This window comes from Rhinolophus sinicus, chromosome 15 (genome assembly GCF_057876585.1).
Source record: "Rhinolophus sinicus isolate RSI-liver-muscle chromosome 15, RSI-T2T, whole genome shotgun sequence".
Lineage (NCBI taxonomy): Eukaryota > Metazoa > Chordata > Mammalia > Chiroptera > Rhinolophidae > Rhinolophus > Rhinolophus sinicus.
This window is the reverse complement of record NC_142515.1, coordinates 16,772,550-16,789,709: the sequence shown is the minus strand read 5'-3', so window position 1 is coordinate 16,789,709 and position 17,160 is coordinate 16,772,550. Positions and strand designations below refer to the sequence as shown.

The 17,160-nt window shown below is 37.0% G+C and overlaps 1 protein-coding gene across 4 annotated transcripts; it reads right to left on the bottom strand.

The window, feature by feature from the left end:
* Positions 1 to 5,238: 5,238 nt before the first annotated feature.
* SMNDC1 (survival motor neuron domain containing 1) lies at positions 5,239 to 15,520 on the bottom strand. Of its 4 annotated transcripts, XM_074339076.2 has the most exons (7): positions 15,324 to 15,520; positions 14,011 to 14,130; positions 11,234 to 11,425; positions 9,263 to 9,405; positions 8,418 to 8,579; positions 6,930 to 7,083; positions 5,239 to 6,462 (listed from the first exon to the last, which is right to left on the bottom strand). In XM_074339076.2, exons 3-7 carry the CDS (start codon positions 11,234 to 11,236, stop codon positions 6,325 to 6,327), a joined length of 600 nt encoding a protein of 199 aa, XP_074195177.1. In that variant the 5' UTR covers positions 11,237 to 11,425; positions 14,011 to 14,130; positions 15,324 to 15,520; the 3' UTR covers positions 5,239 to 6,324. The 4 variants fall into 4 exon arrangements, with proteins under 4 accessions (XP_074195177.1, XP_019580668.1, XP_019580667.1 ...); XM_019725109.3 differs by lacking the exon at positions 11,234 to 11,425; XM_019725108.3 differs by lacking the exons at positions 11,234 to 11,425; positions 15,324 to 15,520 and adding an exon at positions 14,985 to 15,271.
* Between the last annotated feature and the right edge of the window lie 1,640 nt (positions 15,521 to 17,160).

Sequence of the window (17,160 nt, the reverse complement as noted above, 5' to 3'; positions counted from 1 at the left end):
GAAATTCCTATTTAGTCCCCACTAACCTGTTATGGTACCCTGTATGTACAATGCCTGAGTGATATATTAACAGGTACAGGTAAATCCCATTTCAGTGCCTATTAACAAAGAAGATTCTGATGATGTCATTGTTACTCATTTCTAATAGTTATGAGCTCACGTAAAAATAAATGCCTTTTCTAGTTCCGGTGACACTGACAGCTTTTAGCATTATGAAAGGATTTTAAAAGGCAGTAAGGTTTATTGAGGCAAAGCTCCTAAAGGCTACATTGCTTCCTGGGTCATTTCTCTTGAGAGGTTTTTGGTGAGTTTGTTTTCTTCCACTTGAAGGAGCAACTAGCTGCCCTTTTTCTTTCTTCTTTGATCCTTCCATCTCAAAAATTCCATACTCCCCCCGAAACAGCATAAGGTGTGAAGAACAAGGGTTTGAGTCACTTTAAATCCCAGTTCTAGCATTTGCTAAGGACCCTGGGCAAATTACTTAATTCCTTTATGGAAACGTTCCTCCTGAAAAGTGATAAATACTACCTCTATCTCAAAAGGTTGTTAAGGATTAAAACCAATGTATGTAAATCCCCCCTCCTCTAGGAGTTTGTAGCACCAAAAGGAAATTAAGAGGTATGTACTTCTCTTCCTTTGATGAATGCAACCTTCAAATCTCTTCATCCTTAATCTTGAATTTTAGTTACTCTGACTGTGGGTCTTGCAGAAAGACTATTTCTATTAAATAAAATGGTTCATTTTCACAAAATTCCATGGCAGGTTATACTTTGTAAGAAGTCAATTTTGATATCCTATAGAATTTTTTAAATAAATGCTTTATAAGATTGATGTATCATCGGTTTTAGTGATTACCTGGTCTTTTCTTTAAGAAAAAAAAGTCTGACCTGAGCTTGAGTATGTTATACACTGATAGTAACCATTGCATAATAATTAAATGCCCTAGTTAATATTTAGTGCTGGCCTTGCCAAGGAAAAAAAAAACTTCCTGGCCCATGTACCAGGTAATCAGTTTTCTTGTGGAATACATTTGATTCTTTTAAATGATCAGTATAGGCCAAAATATATGTACTGGCTGACAACTTCTTGGTCCTGTTTTACCTTTTTATACAATCATAAATTAGGGGAAATAGCTTATATAAAGTTCTTTTAAAGTATTGCCAGCTAACTTCCTAAAATTTTGGAATGTTTTCCATTTCTCAAGCTCTTGGCTCTGCTATGGAGGAACGCTTAAAGTCTTTATTGGTAGGGCAGTAATTGGGATATTGTAGATTTTCACACCAAGGCACAGAATAGCATTGTAAAAACATAACAAAAACCATAAAATATCTCTAAAGTGTATTTAAAAACCCACAAATTTAATTCAGTTTTTCTAAACTAGCTTCATCACTCTTACTCTGAAACCTAGGTAAACTAAACCTGACAGTGCTTTTGGAGGATAAAAACGGGGCAAAAGAACCAAAGGGATACTTAACCTACTTTCTGCATACTTCTGAGCAATGAACAATTGGACAAATGACCATCTGTTAAAGACTAGCCTAGCTGCAGATCTCAGACTTCAACTCTTAGTTTTCCATGGACATAAAGAGTCAAGCATTTCCTCCAAACCTGAATTCTGTTTCTCTGGTCAGAAATTCACGGCATCTTGCTAAAGTGAGTACAGGGCTTGGGGGGGCGGGGGGGAGAGGAACGGGGAAAGTACATCAGTTTCACCAAGAAAGGGAAATCATGAGCCAGCAAAAATAATAACCATAATTTTTGGCCTCAAGTTGAGAAAGTAGCTCTTCAAAAAAGCAAACCTTTTCTCTTTATGAATATAACCATGGTTTCTTTAGCTGTGGTCTTAAAAAAGACTAACTGGAGAAACAAATTATGATTTTAATAATTCCAGTAACTTGTCTACTTGGTTTTATAAAAATAAATTGGTGAGGTGCTTGGTGGAAGTAAATTGCCTGTTTTTATTTCCTGGGAACTGAAAGATATGTACCCAAAATTTGATATTTTGAGCTAGTTCAGCTGTCAACTACCACAAGCCCAGTGTTATTTTCAGATCTGCTTTACCCCACTCAAGGCCACAAAAGAACCACCTTTATATACATAAGCTGAAGGGCAGAAAAGGCAACTGAAGAACCTCACAGAAACCTAACACCTTTCATCTTATGTTTTCTTTTACTATTTATTTTTAGCTAGGCCAAACATATTCTTAGAATGTCAACATTGGTTTCTAAACCTCTTAAGAACATATCGATACACAGACATGCTTTAAAAAAATCATAGTTATAAGGGGATTTAATTATTTGGGTTTTTGTTTAAATTACAATATTACCTGTTGTTTTGTCTGCTATGCTCTTCCTCTCCACTGCAGTAAAAATTCAGTTTAACTTGCAACTCAAAAATCCTAGATATAAAGAATGTTCACATTTACTGTTGAACTTTTAAATTACCATTTATAGTAATTGGTTGCTTCATAGTATAATACAAATCAGCAGATATTTAAACTAAAGATTTTAACATATAAAAACCTTGTTGGTTTTAATAGATTTTCTTTGTATTTCAGTTAATATCCAAATTGAGGCAAAAAGTCAAAGCTTTGAAAATATTTTTTGGCTGGATTTGCAAGTGGTATTTTTCACTTTTTATAATTAAAATCTAGACACACAATTCACAAAACATGTTCCTTTATGTACCTGATGGTTTTCCTTTGCTATTTTAAAGGAGCGCACTCAGCATTAAAACTGCATTGTAATGGAAACACACACACACACACATCCTTGTAAGAAAAACAAGCATTAAAAAAAAAAAAGAGTTGTTACAATAAATGGATGAATTTCATTTGTTTGATGCCTAGTCTTCCCAGTTGGGATAAGAAAACTGCCACTAAGGTAATTTTTCCTTCATTTCAAAAATCAAGCTGCTTTCACATTTAACCAAATATATGGTTCCCAGCCAGGGATGCAAATCAGAATCACCTGTGGGGTGTTTGTCAGAAACAGATACACCTTGGCCTAGATAGGTCTGGAATAAGACCCTAATCCAGGAATCCCTCTTTAAACAGGCATTAGGGGTGATTTTATTATAACCTATATTCCATTCTCATTAAGAAATGTGTCCTAAGATATTCTAATATAAAGATTTAAACATTTACTAGGATGTACTTAATAAAACGTTGTAATTTGATTACATTTATAATTAGGGGCCACAATTGTAAACAATGGGAATTATTATGCGTAAGACGAATTATTGTTCAAAGGAAAAAAGATCAGATATTCACCATTACCACTCTGCACACAGCACACTTCTATCGTGCTTACCATATGCCAGGTACTCTACTAAACACTTAACATATTAACCCACTCATCCTTACAACTTAATGAAACAGGTTATTATTTTCATTCTACTGCTGAGAAGACTGAGGCAAAGAGGAGTTATGCACACAGGTAATAAACGAGGGACCCAAGATTCAACATGGCAGTCTGGTTCGAGTCCTTGCTCTTCCATGGCCTTTCTACATGTTAATTTAAAAAGCATGTTAACTGATTAATACTAAAGGTTTAAATTTACTTATTTTGGGGGTGTTAGAACTAGTCTATGCTTGAAATGTTCAATAATTAATGTCAAGTTTTGAGAAGATGAAACATGCAACCAATAGCTACTTGGGGGCCCTAAATGACTACCGTTTTGGTCTGTCAGTTACACAGCTTCAAGTCTCTTTTGACGGAGGGGAAACGCTACATTAAATTTTGTTAACAAACCTTCCTAAGACTAAGCATCATATTCGATTTTAGAATACTGAGAGCTTAACCACTTTCATTTGTAAAGTACTGCTGGTATCATGCTTCTCATTAAGCATCTTCTCAACTTGAACATCAAACAATGAGACAGGTTCTAGCTCCCCAGGAATCCTTTTAGTTTAGTCCAGACACTATCATCCTGATACTACCGTGTTTCCCCCAAAATAAGACCTAGCCAGACCATCAGCTCTAATGTGTCTTTTGGAGCGAAAATTAATATAAGACCCGGTCTTACTATATAAGACCCGGTATTTATTGTTATACCCGATAGTCTGGCTAGGTCCTATTTTCAGGGAAACGGTAGGACTTTTCAAAGAGCCACATCTAGGTCTTTGACACAAAGGCTCCTGATCTCATGCTATATGTGCCTATTAAAAATATATATTTTATATAATGGGGTCACCTTTATTCCTTTTCTCTCTCCTAATGCAAAGCCCTCCAGGAAAATTAACATGCAGAAAGGAAGGCCCATAGGGTCAAAGAGGCAAAAGTCTTAACACAAGAGTCTTAACTACACAAACACTAGGTGAACAACTATTCCAATAAACATACCAAGGTAATCTCACCCAAAACCATTTTGTGTGGCCACACAATTATACCAAATCTCTGTCCAGTGCTTTTTGATTAAAAGGTTTCCCTTGCAATCCTTCAAGGATACTGCTGATTCTTAGTACCTGAAGATGTTACAAATACCGTGTTTCCCCAAAAATAAGACCTAGCCAGACCATCAGCTCTAATGCATCTTTTGGAGCATAAATTAATATAAAACCCGGTCTTATGTTAGATAAGACCCGGTCTTATAGTAAAATAAGACTGGGTCTTACAGTAAAATAAGACTGGGTCTTACATTAATTTTTGCTCCAAAAAACACATTAGAGCTGATGGTCCGGCTAGGTCTTATTTTTGGGGGAAACGAGGTAGTAACAAGAACATTAGTACTCGTATATTTTATTTAGAAGTTTTTCAGGCTAAGTAGCCCTTTTTCTACTGTAATTTGTACCTTGTATTTAAAAAATACTTCCTTTCATTCTGTCTTACATGCTCTACCCTGTGGCCATAAATTAAAGGAAGAAAAGCACTGATCTCCTGGGTTGGGAGGAAGGTGGAAGGGTGAGATGAAGAATTCTACCTCTCACCACTTTCCTCCTAAAAGTTTCAATTTACCAAAAAAATTAAAATTCATGAAGTAAAAATTTTTATTTTCCCCTTATACCAAAAATTTACAAACACCTCTATATAAAGCACAAGCACTTAAAATAAAAGTTCGTTTGTCCTTTAGAATCCAATTTCTTATGTCTAATGGAAGGGAAGGAGTACATAAAGATTTACTGAAACCTTTATCATACTCTGTATTCTCTTCTGTGGAAACAATGTACGCAAGTACATTGACATTTAATCACTATCAGTGCTGGCAGCTAAGGCTTCACCCTTCTGTTAACACACCCTGGAGATTTTAAAAACACTTTATTTAATAAAAGTTAAACATACAAAAACTGAAATTAACACATCCTAAAAATCACTGTCTTCCATTAATAGGAAGATCTTTTCTATGCATATATTTGGCTTAAACTTAGGTTAACTGTGATGTTCACATACACCAGCAAATGCTGACAACTTGATCTAGTTAACAAAAATTACAAACTCAGCTACATGAACATAATATACAGGGAAATTATGGTCAGATTAATGCACAAGAAATACAGTAAATTTTTAATGATGAAACATTCAGTACTCTTGTTCATTAATTTAGCCTTTTTTTTTTTTTTTTTACAAAAATAGTATCTACACTGTATACAGGGCTATACATCAGCTTTTTGTTTTCTTATATAAACATTACACATCCAAAAAATGGTACCACTACCGTAAGTGAAAAATTAACACAAGAAAAAAACATACAAAAAAAAAAAATAGAAAAGGTAGCTGGTCTTAAACATGGTTTCTTACATAAAACTAAAACTCAATGAAAAGAATAAAAGAGGTGAGTCAATTTTAGAAATGGCCTAATAGGCTTAGGAAACAAATTATTGAAGGAAAAACCTCAAAACAAATTTTGCCATTTAGAAATTAACCTATTTTTAGGCTTAATTGGGCAACAGCTGAATTAAAAAAAAGACCTCTGCAACAGTCTGGTGTTTTACCTTGATGTTCCAGTGAATTGCTTAGAATATGTGGCAAGTTCAAAGGTTCTGAAAGTTCCAGGTTAGGAGTTTACAAAAAGTATATGCCATCCATTAAGTGGGAGCCTAATAGTAGGAAGGTCAAGAATTCATCTAAGTGCTTTATTTAAGCAGCATCTATCTAGAAAAGTTGCTTTATCCAACAAACTTTGAGGAAACTGTGGTGGTAGTAATGAAGAAAGTTAAATGAATAGCAGTTAACAAATGCAATTTCAAGTTTCATTCTATTGAAGTCAAACAATGACGACAATGGTATCTTCCTTACTCATCTAACAAATAATTTACCTTTAGAAAAATATAAGGATAAAAAGGTAAATGTAAAGCCCTGCGGAGATGAAATCCAACAGTTTTTCTGATTATTGAGGCATCAAATGCCTAACATTGTATTTAGAGGTATCTTGATACTGTGTCATAGGTTTATCAGCAATCCCACAAGTTCCTACTCCAACTTTGCCAGTTACACTCTCAGGTGAAGCAAAAATACTCCTCTTTACCTGTGGGAAATGAAACAGAAACCATTTTTGATTAGTTTGGGAAACATAAAAATTACAAAATATACTTAGAAGGAAAAGTACATGAAGGGGAGCTGAGTGTTCTTTTAAATAAAATCTACCAGTGATGTACAGTGTAAGGCATATTAGGAAAGCAGGTATGGTTCAACACACACCCTCTCTATGTGGTATGTAAGGTAGCAAATCATTTTTCAAATTTTCACTTATAGAAGGAAAAGAACCTAGATCTTTTGTAATTCCTGATACAAACTCTGTATTCATAGGTTCCTACTGCAGAGACGGAGGCTAACGGAGGTATTTTTCAATAAGCCAAACTGAAGACTGAAGAGGATTCTCAATTAAAGATCCAGTTACATATTTTTTTAAATCTACATACCCCCTTTTCATTTTAAAGTTAATGACGGTTGTACTTTTCAAATTTACAAAGTATGAAGAAAATATTTACTAACCTGGCCTTTTTTGTTTTTCGAATAGGCTCTGTTGTTGAACTGCTGCCATTTCACCTTCTGGTCCTCTCTCTCCTGCTCAAGTTCTTTTATTCTCTGTGCTTTTTTCAAAGCTTTCTTCTTTTTATATTCACGCTGCTGGGCAATCATTTCTTTTCTGTGTGGATATAACAGCTAAACGTCAACTCTTAAGATTTAAAAGATGACTTCTGTGGGGATATGTAGGAGTGCAAAAACAAACAAACAACCCCCCCCCAAAAACCCCAGAAAACCAAACTTACACACTCTTCTTCTCCCCATGAATAAAAGCACCCCCCATCAACGCCAATCACCCTGTGCTACTAAGAATATTATCTGAAATATATAGCATCCTTTGAAACATAACTATAACTTACTACCCACGCAAATATTTCAACTAACACTTTTTATTTGATGTTTACACAGCTTTTTCCAATTGTGTTTTAGGAATAAGATGAGTGTTGACAGATGTCTAAGCCTTTTATCAATTTCTAAATGGACAGTAAGCAAGTGTAATATGCTGCATTTGCAAAACGTGTATAAAGAGATTCAATAAAGACAAAACTATTTCACCTAGATTGGAAGAGCAGCACAAAGGGAAACCATAGCTCACAATTCTTACAACTGGGGTTTTCCAAAAACACTGAATAAGATCAGAGCCTAAAGCTTTCTCAATAATTTCTGCTCAGTTAACACTGACTTCTCACCCAAAGGATGAAAAACGAAGTCTTTAAAAAAGAGGCAATAAGATCTAGACTCCTATATCATATAATCACCACTATGAAGCTTTAAAAAACGAAGTCTTTAAAAAAGAGGCAATAAGATCTAGACTCCTATATCATATAATCACCACTATGAAGCTAAGTGTGGCTTTGTACACAGACGTCAGAAACTAAAAATAGAGATGTTACGTTGTTCTTCAATCTGATTTTCTTATTGGGTTGCTTAAATCAAATGTTATTTTAACAAGTGACATTTTCTTAAATTCAAATATATTTATGTAGCAACTTTTGAAAACTCTTGACAAATCCAAAAGATAGCCAATTGTGGCAGACACGCAGAGTTAACCAAAATACTGTTAATTCTACCTCTTAAATACCTCCCAAACTATACATGTCACTATCTTCACTCTATTATTCCCGGGGTTCAGGCCATCATCTACCCCTGGATCACAGCAGTAGTGGCTTTCTCTCTGCTGCCAGTGATCATGTGAAAGCTCAAATCTGATCACATTATGTCCCCTCTACTTGAAACACATCAGTGGCTTCCAGGCTTTTTATGATCTGGCTGCTACAGCTCTCTAACCTCTTCTCTTGTCAAACCATCTTACCCAGGCATATACTGCTCATCTTCAAAATAAAGGTAAATAGTATTATAACTTTTTTACCCTAATCTAGCCTGCACAGACTCTGCAGACCACCTCAAATACCCAAATCGGGGAAATTACACTTAGAATGGTGAAAAGTCACTTACTTTGACATGGGCTTGTTGCCACTGTCCTCCTTTGCCTTCCTTCCTTCTTCTACAGGCTTGAGGTTCAACAATGGAGTCACTTCAGCATTGCCATAGCCAGCAAACGTGATTGCAGCAGTGCCGTTTTCTTCATCTATCTCCTCAATCTCCGCTTCATAACACCTGTAAAGATATCATGGCTGTAAGCAGGTGAGTAAAGGTTTGGTACTCAGCCTACAAGACTTATACTGCAGTGATTCAACTATTACATGTGACTAAAATGAAACTTCTGTGATCAAATGGCCCTTTTGCAAAGACAATGTAAAAGAGTCGTTGGAGTCAGCCATCTACTATCCTAAAAGAAAGTCCTAATCAATATATTGCCAGGAAAGTCTTTCACATGTCTACTAAATATGTTTTAGTCAATCTCTTTGAGAAAAGGTACTTCTTATAGGAATAATTTCAGTGTATGTATTTCATAGACGTCTAAGATAGCCAACCATTCACTCAATTTTCAATTTGAGGAAAAAAGAACTTAGATTATTTTTTAAAATATCTATTAATTTCCCTCTGCTTTCAGTTTTCTTTCCTCTAGAATCCAAGCTATTCTTCCACCCCAAAATCTAATCAAAGCTAAAAACTGAACTATATTAACACGTTGCGTACGGCGGGGTTTAAATCCCTCGTGAAGAGTCTCGTGATCCATACACAACGTGTTAATGGTAACCACCCAAGAATCACATTGGCTCCACTAACCACATTGGTTCTATAGAAAGATCAAAATGCGGTAGTTCAAACTGAATAAAAACATCTTACCATTGTATTTTATTATTTCATGTTATAGTTAGAGTTTTTTCTACACTTACTGTCCATCTTCACTCCAGATTGCCATACACTTGTCTCCTACTTTCCATGAATGAGTGGGCTGAGTAGAAGCAAAACTGTCTGAACTTGCAAGAGTTTCAGAAGGCTGAGTTGACAGAAGGTCTTTGGTTAGTTCTATAACTTCCTAAAAAGAAAAAACAAAAACCATAACATTACTTTTGTAATTCACACTGTCACCTATTTTCAACAAGCAAGTTCCCTCAGTTTTTGATGACAGCTATCACACCATATAGCACTTATTAAGTACTCTACCCATATTTATTTGCAGTTTAGAACAAGATTATAATGCAGGTATTGTGATGGATAAACTAAGATACAGTATTTTATACAGGGGTGGAGCTGGGTTTTAAACCCAGACAGCTGCCTTTCAACTTAACCTCAAATACTAATAGAAATAGGGTAGACTTGAGCTTACACCATGCATTATTTCTAAGTGCCTATTTTAGCTGAGTAGATCTCTCTAAAGATGAGAAATAGTCAACTATGAGGGACTGAGCTAGATTCAAGACCACTTTTATCTCATTGTCACGCACATTTCATGCCAACTGTCCTGTTTGCCAGGGCGTTGCAGTATTAACTGCCGAGCCAACATGCCCCACACCCCTCAAAACACTTGAAGCAGCCTTATTAGTAATAAAATGTTTCTGCTGATACATAGTTCTACTAAAATACTACAGGCATATATAAAAAGCCAATAGTCTTCCTATTCATTCACTATTAAAGCTTATCTCATCTGAGTAAGCAAGTTACCAAGTTAGATTCGAAACATCCCAATACCTTAATGTTATGCATATTAGTACAACTTCATTTAAAAGGAAAAAATAAATTGTTAACACACAGGCAGGCAAGATCTTTCTGTGTGGCCAATACTTTTTCCTAATTCAGGTTTATATTTATTGGCTTCACTAGGCGGTGTGTGGTAGGGTTGGTTAAAAAACTTAATAGTACAAACTGATAGATCTGTACTCATACTGCTCTTGTCGGCAATATTTTTACTCTAATGAAGATCCATGTTATTGCATCATCTTATCTAAGAACCTGCATACCTGGTTCCCCCACTATTGCATATTAAACACCTTAAAACATCCCACTGTGTGTTTTGGGAGAAAAATTAGCAAAGTTAAACTCTGTACTGAATTTCTTCTGGCTCCCATTGAGGTTTTACAATAGTAGTTATGATTCAGTAGCCAAGAAAGTTAAATATTACCTCTCTCCTAAAGGTTCTAAATCTTCTGATTTCTGAAAAACAGTATTTGAGCCTTAAAAGGGGTGATATTAAGCCCTTGGTGAAAGGTCAGTTTTGTGAATAAAAAAACTGAATGACTCAGATTTGAGTTAAAAATTCAGGAGAATATGTTCAATAAAATTTTATTAGGTGCCAAGTAGCCATTCAAATACTTAATTAGATGGTCGTTTGCAAATAAAGCAAAGAACTTCCAAATAAATATATCGTGTACTACACAAAGACGTAGAGTAAATTATCCAGCCTTGTTTTTAATTAACCAATTTTAGGGCCAGAAATATAATCCAGTAAGCCTGACTGAAGAGCCCATACAATCCCTATCATTAAATAATTCCATGTAACTAGGGATCATTTACCTACAAAAGCACAAATACGAATTCTGTAATTGCAGGTCACAGATTTAGAACTCTACTGCTCTTAGGATTGAAAATCTTTCCATTATATTTCCTAAGGAAATACTTTTTCACCAAAGACGAGGGTCCTGAAAAGCTGTGCATGTTATAAAGAATTTGCACAGCCCTGCACTGAAATGACTTTTAAAAAAATCCACAGCATTTATCCCTAGTTGTCCTTTCACTTTGCCATATTTTACATACCCCTCCCAACAAACTATGAAGACCCTCCTAAATTTTTTTTCCTCACATGTGCACACGGACCAAAATATTAGAGAGACTATTTTATGTATGAGGGGGTTCTTAAAGGTACATACCATTAATTACTTTTCCTCCCCCAAGTCTGAGTTCTGAAACTGCTCCTTCATTGTGACAGATGGGCAGCAGTTACAGTAATCGGCAATTCCAGGAAGCATCAGATGTTGTGATCTACATATCAGCAGGTCAAAGGGGATGCACTCAAGCACTCTGCTTACTGAAGGAAGGCGTTTCGGGGATGCAGAGAGCCACTGTAATATATGAGACAAGTGACTTGACCCCTGCCTCCTTTAGAACCAGTTTTACTCAGCAAAACAGCTTAATAAATTGACTATTTTTGTGAATATCATAGACTGGGGAGCTAGTCAGCTAGCTAGCCTGAATTTTACTATACCCACTTTTTTAAGTGAAAAAAGAAAGGCAATTAGAACTTCAGTAGGCCAATTTGCTGCCTGCTGAGTAACTTTATTCTATATGAAAGACAGTACACAGAGATAAAAATGGAAGGCTTACCGGCAAAATGAAAGTCATTGAGTATTTTGTCATAAATGAAAAGGTGAACAAATTCGTAACCAGGGTTAAGGACATTCCATAAGAGGAACACAAGAAAACAAACGACGCTACAAACTCAGTCATCAGTCTGAACAGACTTTTCAGCAAATATGAAAGGCAGAATTAAATATTAATGGCATGAGGTATATCCCAGAGAAACCAGAGAAGAAAAAAAAGAAAACCTTTTTTTAAAAAACCCATGACAAAATATTATAGAAGCTGTAACTGTAGTCAATGGAAACAATTACTAGTAGAAGCAGACATCCAAACACTTCAGAATTTCATCTAACCTTAAATGATGCCTTCCATCTTTGAGTAGTTTTCAGTTCAAAACAGACCTAAATCTAGTAACCAAAATGAATTTTTTTCATGGACTAAGAGGAAAAGAAAACGTGATCAAGTTTGATCAGGAAATACATCCTGTATTACATTACTGTCTAAAGTGTTAGAACTTTAGCTTCTAAATCTGTGCCATCCAATATGGTAATCATATGTGGCTATATAATTAATATTAAAAATTCAGTTCTTCAGCCACCCTAGCTGTATTTCAAATATTCAATAGCCACAATGTGGCCAGTGGCTACAGTACGGCACAGCATATCTAGAACATTTCTATCATCACAGAAAACTATTGTACAGTGCTGTCCTAAATGGTTAGAAAAGAGGATTATTTTACAGATAAATGACCCCCAGGTCATCATTAACTGAACCCTAAGTAAGCCATTTACGTGCTTACTATAAGGCCTACCACAACGGTCTGCCCTTAAATACTTCCACTACTGATCATGTCATAGTAAGGCAAGTCTACTGAGACTCTGACAATTTCTTCTAGAAATATTAAGACCTCCTAATAATGCTGTTTCAACCTTCTCTCAATTTCCCCTCTACCAGTTCTACACAGACCCCTCCTCCCTCTGCCCAGAGGCAACATATGTATATCACTGCAAAGAATGTTTCATTTTCTTCCAAGAAAAAAGGACTGCTTTTAAATTGGTAAAAGATGGGGGGGCATGCCAGGATCTCTCTGAGGCAAGAATTAAGTTGGCCTGGGAGTGGGAAAAATTGCTCCCCAACATCTTTTCCTTATTGACTGGTACCCTGAAATCCACTGGCCTGACTTCTACATATTGAAAAGGGGTCCTGTTTTCTGTGTTTTAAAAAGTAACATACCATTGCAAGTTCCTGTAAGTTTATCCTAAATCTAGAATTTGAACCCGAAAATATTCAACATCTGAATTATGCCCAGATGAGCTCTTTCAGAATCATGAATCTGGACCCCATTTCAAGTAATTTTCATTTGTTTGCAGTTCTAATATCCCTAAAATATTAATAATTTTAATGGGCAAAAGTTATATGTATAAAGGGAGGGGAAGGATTACTTAGATAAAATGAAGACGATTAAAGTGTTGTACTGAATCAGCATTAAGATGAAGAAACACAATGTAACCAAAACACCTTTTAAAATTTTCCAAACATCAGGTTCAGAATTTTAAATTCTCAAATTTGTTAAAAGTATTATATATGGTGTTTTTATTAATAAATCTAGTGTTCTGAGAAACAATAGATATTTACTATTAAGGCTTTATTTGTTTTGAAACCCCAATGCAGGTTTTTAAAAGCAGGTTTCATATCTACTGAACTCTCCCATAACAAACAAAACAAATTAAAATCTTTTCACATAGATTCAATTTAACTTCAAGAGTCAACTACACTGTAAAACCTAGCTTTAAGTTCAAACACTATGTGACATTTATGCAAAAACAAATATCTCTTTAGATATTTTTATGATGTGTTTTCAATCCAAGGGGTTACCCACTTGCTTTGACACACACAAACACACACTGTCATTTTCAAAGAAATCTTGTGGTATTAAAAAGAATATTAATCAGGTTATATTTTTCTCCTTTAACTTTAATTCCTTTTTGAACTAAATTTCCTTTGCAGGTCTTTAAAAGTAAAAGCACTTTCCATTGCAAAGTTATATGTATTTCGTCTCTAGAAAGTTGAGACTTCTAAAATCAACTCTTATTTTTTAAAGTTATCCGAGCATACAAGATTTACATAACAAAGGACAATGCTTCACTCATTTTGATGTACACAGGCTGAGAAAGCAATCCTACTTTGGAAAGCCATGTTTGCCTATGAGCATATACAGAAAGGGAAGAGGGGAAACACCACCTCAAAAGGGTGCTTTGGATATATATAAATCCTGAGCAATAAATCATTTGAAAAACACAATACTCTTTCTGAACAACATAACTGTAAGTGTCCCTTCATAACTTACTTGTAAATCTTTCTTTAACTTTAGCAAATCTTCATTTTCTCCATTTCCAGACAATGCAGCTTCAACTTGCTGGAGCTGAGCTTTGTAGCTTGCCAGCTGTTTTGCTAGATCCTCTGACATCTGGGGGAAAAAAGGGTAAGGTCATGAAAACTGAACAAAAAAACCCATAAAATAATTCCCCAGCTGCCTGAATTAAATCTTACCAATTTTGCTCCCAATGTATAATTCATTGCAGCTTAGTTTATCACCATCGCCTTTACTCTTAGGTCAGAGAAAAGCTGTGAGCCAAACCACAAACTTCAAGGGAACAGACACGACGATTATAAACATATCAGATAAATCCCATATAGAAAAACAGAAAACAAATGATGAGGGAAAAGGAGAATTTCTAATTTTTCGTAAACTCCTGTAATACAGAAGGCAGTGTGTTGGGCTCAATTAACAGGGTCGTTATATCTTCATCCCCCCATCCCCTCAAAAAGCAATAATCTGTTGGAAGAATCGGGACTTTGAAAAAAATACAAGAACTAAAGAAAATTTCCAAAACCAAATCTAAATGGCTTTTGGATTAACTACACAAATAACTCTCTCTACATGAATTATTCAATTAATGTGTGTGTTTAGAAGCTCTTCTCCATTGCAAAAATCTTTCACCCAGTCTCTAATCAAGTGCCGGTGCGTTTCCTTCAGTAAAACAAAAAAAACAACCACACACAAATACTCCCCCACTTAGGCATTCGAAGGAACGTGTCTTTCACCAAATCCGACTCATTCTCCTAAAAATGAGATGCGAGAATCCTTTCTCGATTAATAAGCAAACACACGAGGTTGCTAGGACCCTTGTCTGTCTTCCAGTTCCCGTAACGACAGCCAGGAACCTGGAAGGGCTCCAAAGGGTGAGAGCAAGCCGAACTGCTCCCCTCCCAACCACCAAGACCTCAAAGCCCGCCACAACTTGGCCGATTGTTTCTGACCTCGGAATTCAACATCGGCTTCGAGGGAAACCGAACGCACGGACCGAGCGGACACCAGCGGTGCCGGACCTCCACGAACAGACTGCGGGAACCGCCGAGGTTGTCCTTCCGAGGCCTCCCACGTCCCAACCCCACCCGATGGGTACCCCGGGTTAGCCAGGTTCGCCGCCACGGTCCGGAGGCCCCATCCCGGCCGGAGCCGCTCAGGGCTCAACTCTGGGTGGGAGGGGGCCCAGGCCTCTCCAGCGCCGCCGGCTCCTCGGCCTCTGGCCTCTGCTTCGACTCGGAAGAGACCGAGGCCCGGCGAGGCCTTACTCTCTCCCTCACCGGGTTGGTTACCTTGCGTGGGGCTGGGGGTGGGGCGGCGGGAAGGGCTCAGGGCAAATGAGCCCAGGCGTGGCAGCAGCAACAGCGGGAGCAGTAGCAGAAAAAATCTCCGCAGCGACAAGGCGACTCGGTCTGAAAAGGAAGAACTCGGTCGGCGGGGAGGGGGAGGGGACGAAAGCCGGGCACTGGAAGGAGGAAAAGACAGAGGAGGTGAAGTTTCGCGAGAAGTTTAAAAACCCTCGCGAGACCTCGCTCGGCTCACGTGACTCCTAGCGCCCACTGGGCCGCCCGCCCTTATTTGCGTTGGGGACGCAGAGTGGGCAAGGTTTAGTAGAAAGGAAATGACGTAGCTGGGCTGCGCCAGGCGCCGGATGTAAGCTCATCAGTTCCGGCTAGAAGTAGGGAGTTGGGTTCTTCGTTTGCAAGTGGGTGTTGTCAGTCCCTTCCTGAGGTTCCCAGGGGAGAGATCGAATGTGTTTTCTTAGGCGAGCTGTGCTGGGAGATGGGAAGAACGCGGCTTAATGATGCGTTCGTGCTAGTGGTTGGTTCTCAAAAGTGTACTTCCCCTTACCAGCAGCGTCAGCGTTGCCTGGTAATTGATTACAAATGCAAATTTTCAACACCCACCCAAGACCTGAATCAAAAACTCTGGAGAGGGCCTCAGCAACGTGTTTTAACAAGCCCTCCAGGTAATACCGATGTCCGCTCAAGCTTGAGAACGAACCACCGCTTTATGTAATAAAAACCCGAGTAGCAAAAAAAGGAAAATTGTGGCAGAGCCTATTGGAGAGAAGATTGCTTTATTTAAAATCTATTTTGTTAAAACCTATGTGGTTATAATTCAGTTAATATAGGTTAATCTCACCTGATAAGGAATAATCTCCAAGTTATAGTCTCATGAAAAACAGTGGTGTGAGCACTTTCATTGATGTTTAAAAAGAAATGTGCATTAAGTGTATGTAATACATATTATTCCTGGATGGATACACAAACCTATCTAGAGATTTGGAGTGGAAGCTAAATGTTTTCACGTATTACCCTTTTTACTGTTTACCCTATTTAATATATATATATTCCCAATTAAACTAGATTAAAAAAAAGATTAAAGCCTGTGATACAAAGAAGCTACTATATGAATGCCAGGAAAGAACCTTCACTGGAGGATTGGGGTCTTTTGCTAGAATCTTAAGAAGGCCCTCCTCTCAGATGGGCTCTTTTTAGACTGACATCATCTTGCTTTAGTGCCTTCTTGTTTTGAAGGACCTTTCTCTCTCTCTCTCTCTCTCTCTCTCTCTCTCTCTCTCTCTCTCTCTCTCATATCCCTCATATTAAGTCAGGTGATCTATACAGTTGGAAACCAGGTTTGTGGTGATTGGAGTGGCAATTTGCAAGAACTGAAAATGCTGCAAAGGGCAGAGGGCAGCAGTGGGTAGCTAGCATTAGGAGGGAAGACAAACCAGGAAGGGTGTACTTTTCCTTAATATAGTAGAAATTTATTTAAAATATAATGTAGTTTTTGACAACTGCTCTTATTCTAGTTGTGTATTTTACAAACTAATGCCAGAAGGATCTTCCTTGAATGTAAACTTTGCAGTTGTGTAAAAAAAATCTCTCAAATAAGAACTCTTCTTGAACCCCCTAGATCAAAAAATAGAATATTTATTATAAGTTCCAGTATAGATTTATCATCTAGATTTCAGGATTTCTTGAATCCTGATTTCAGATATCTTGTTTTCAGGATTGCTTTTGCTCTCTCCCTCTGTACAGCATAGATTATATATGGGAAAAAAGCTATATTGAATTTTAATTCTCACAAAGAGATGATAACAGTGGCACGTATCAGGCATCA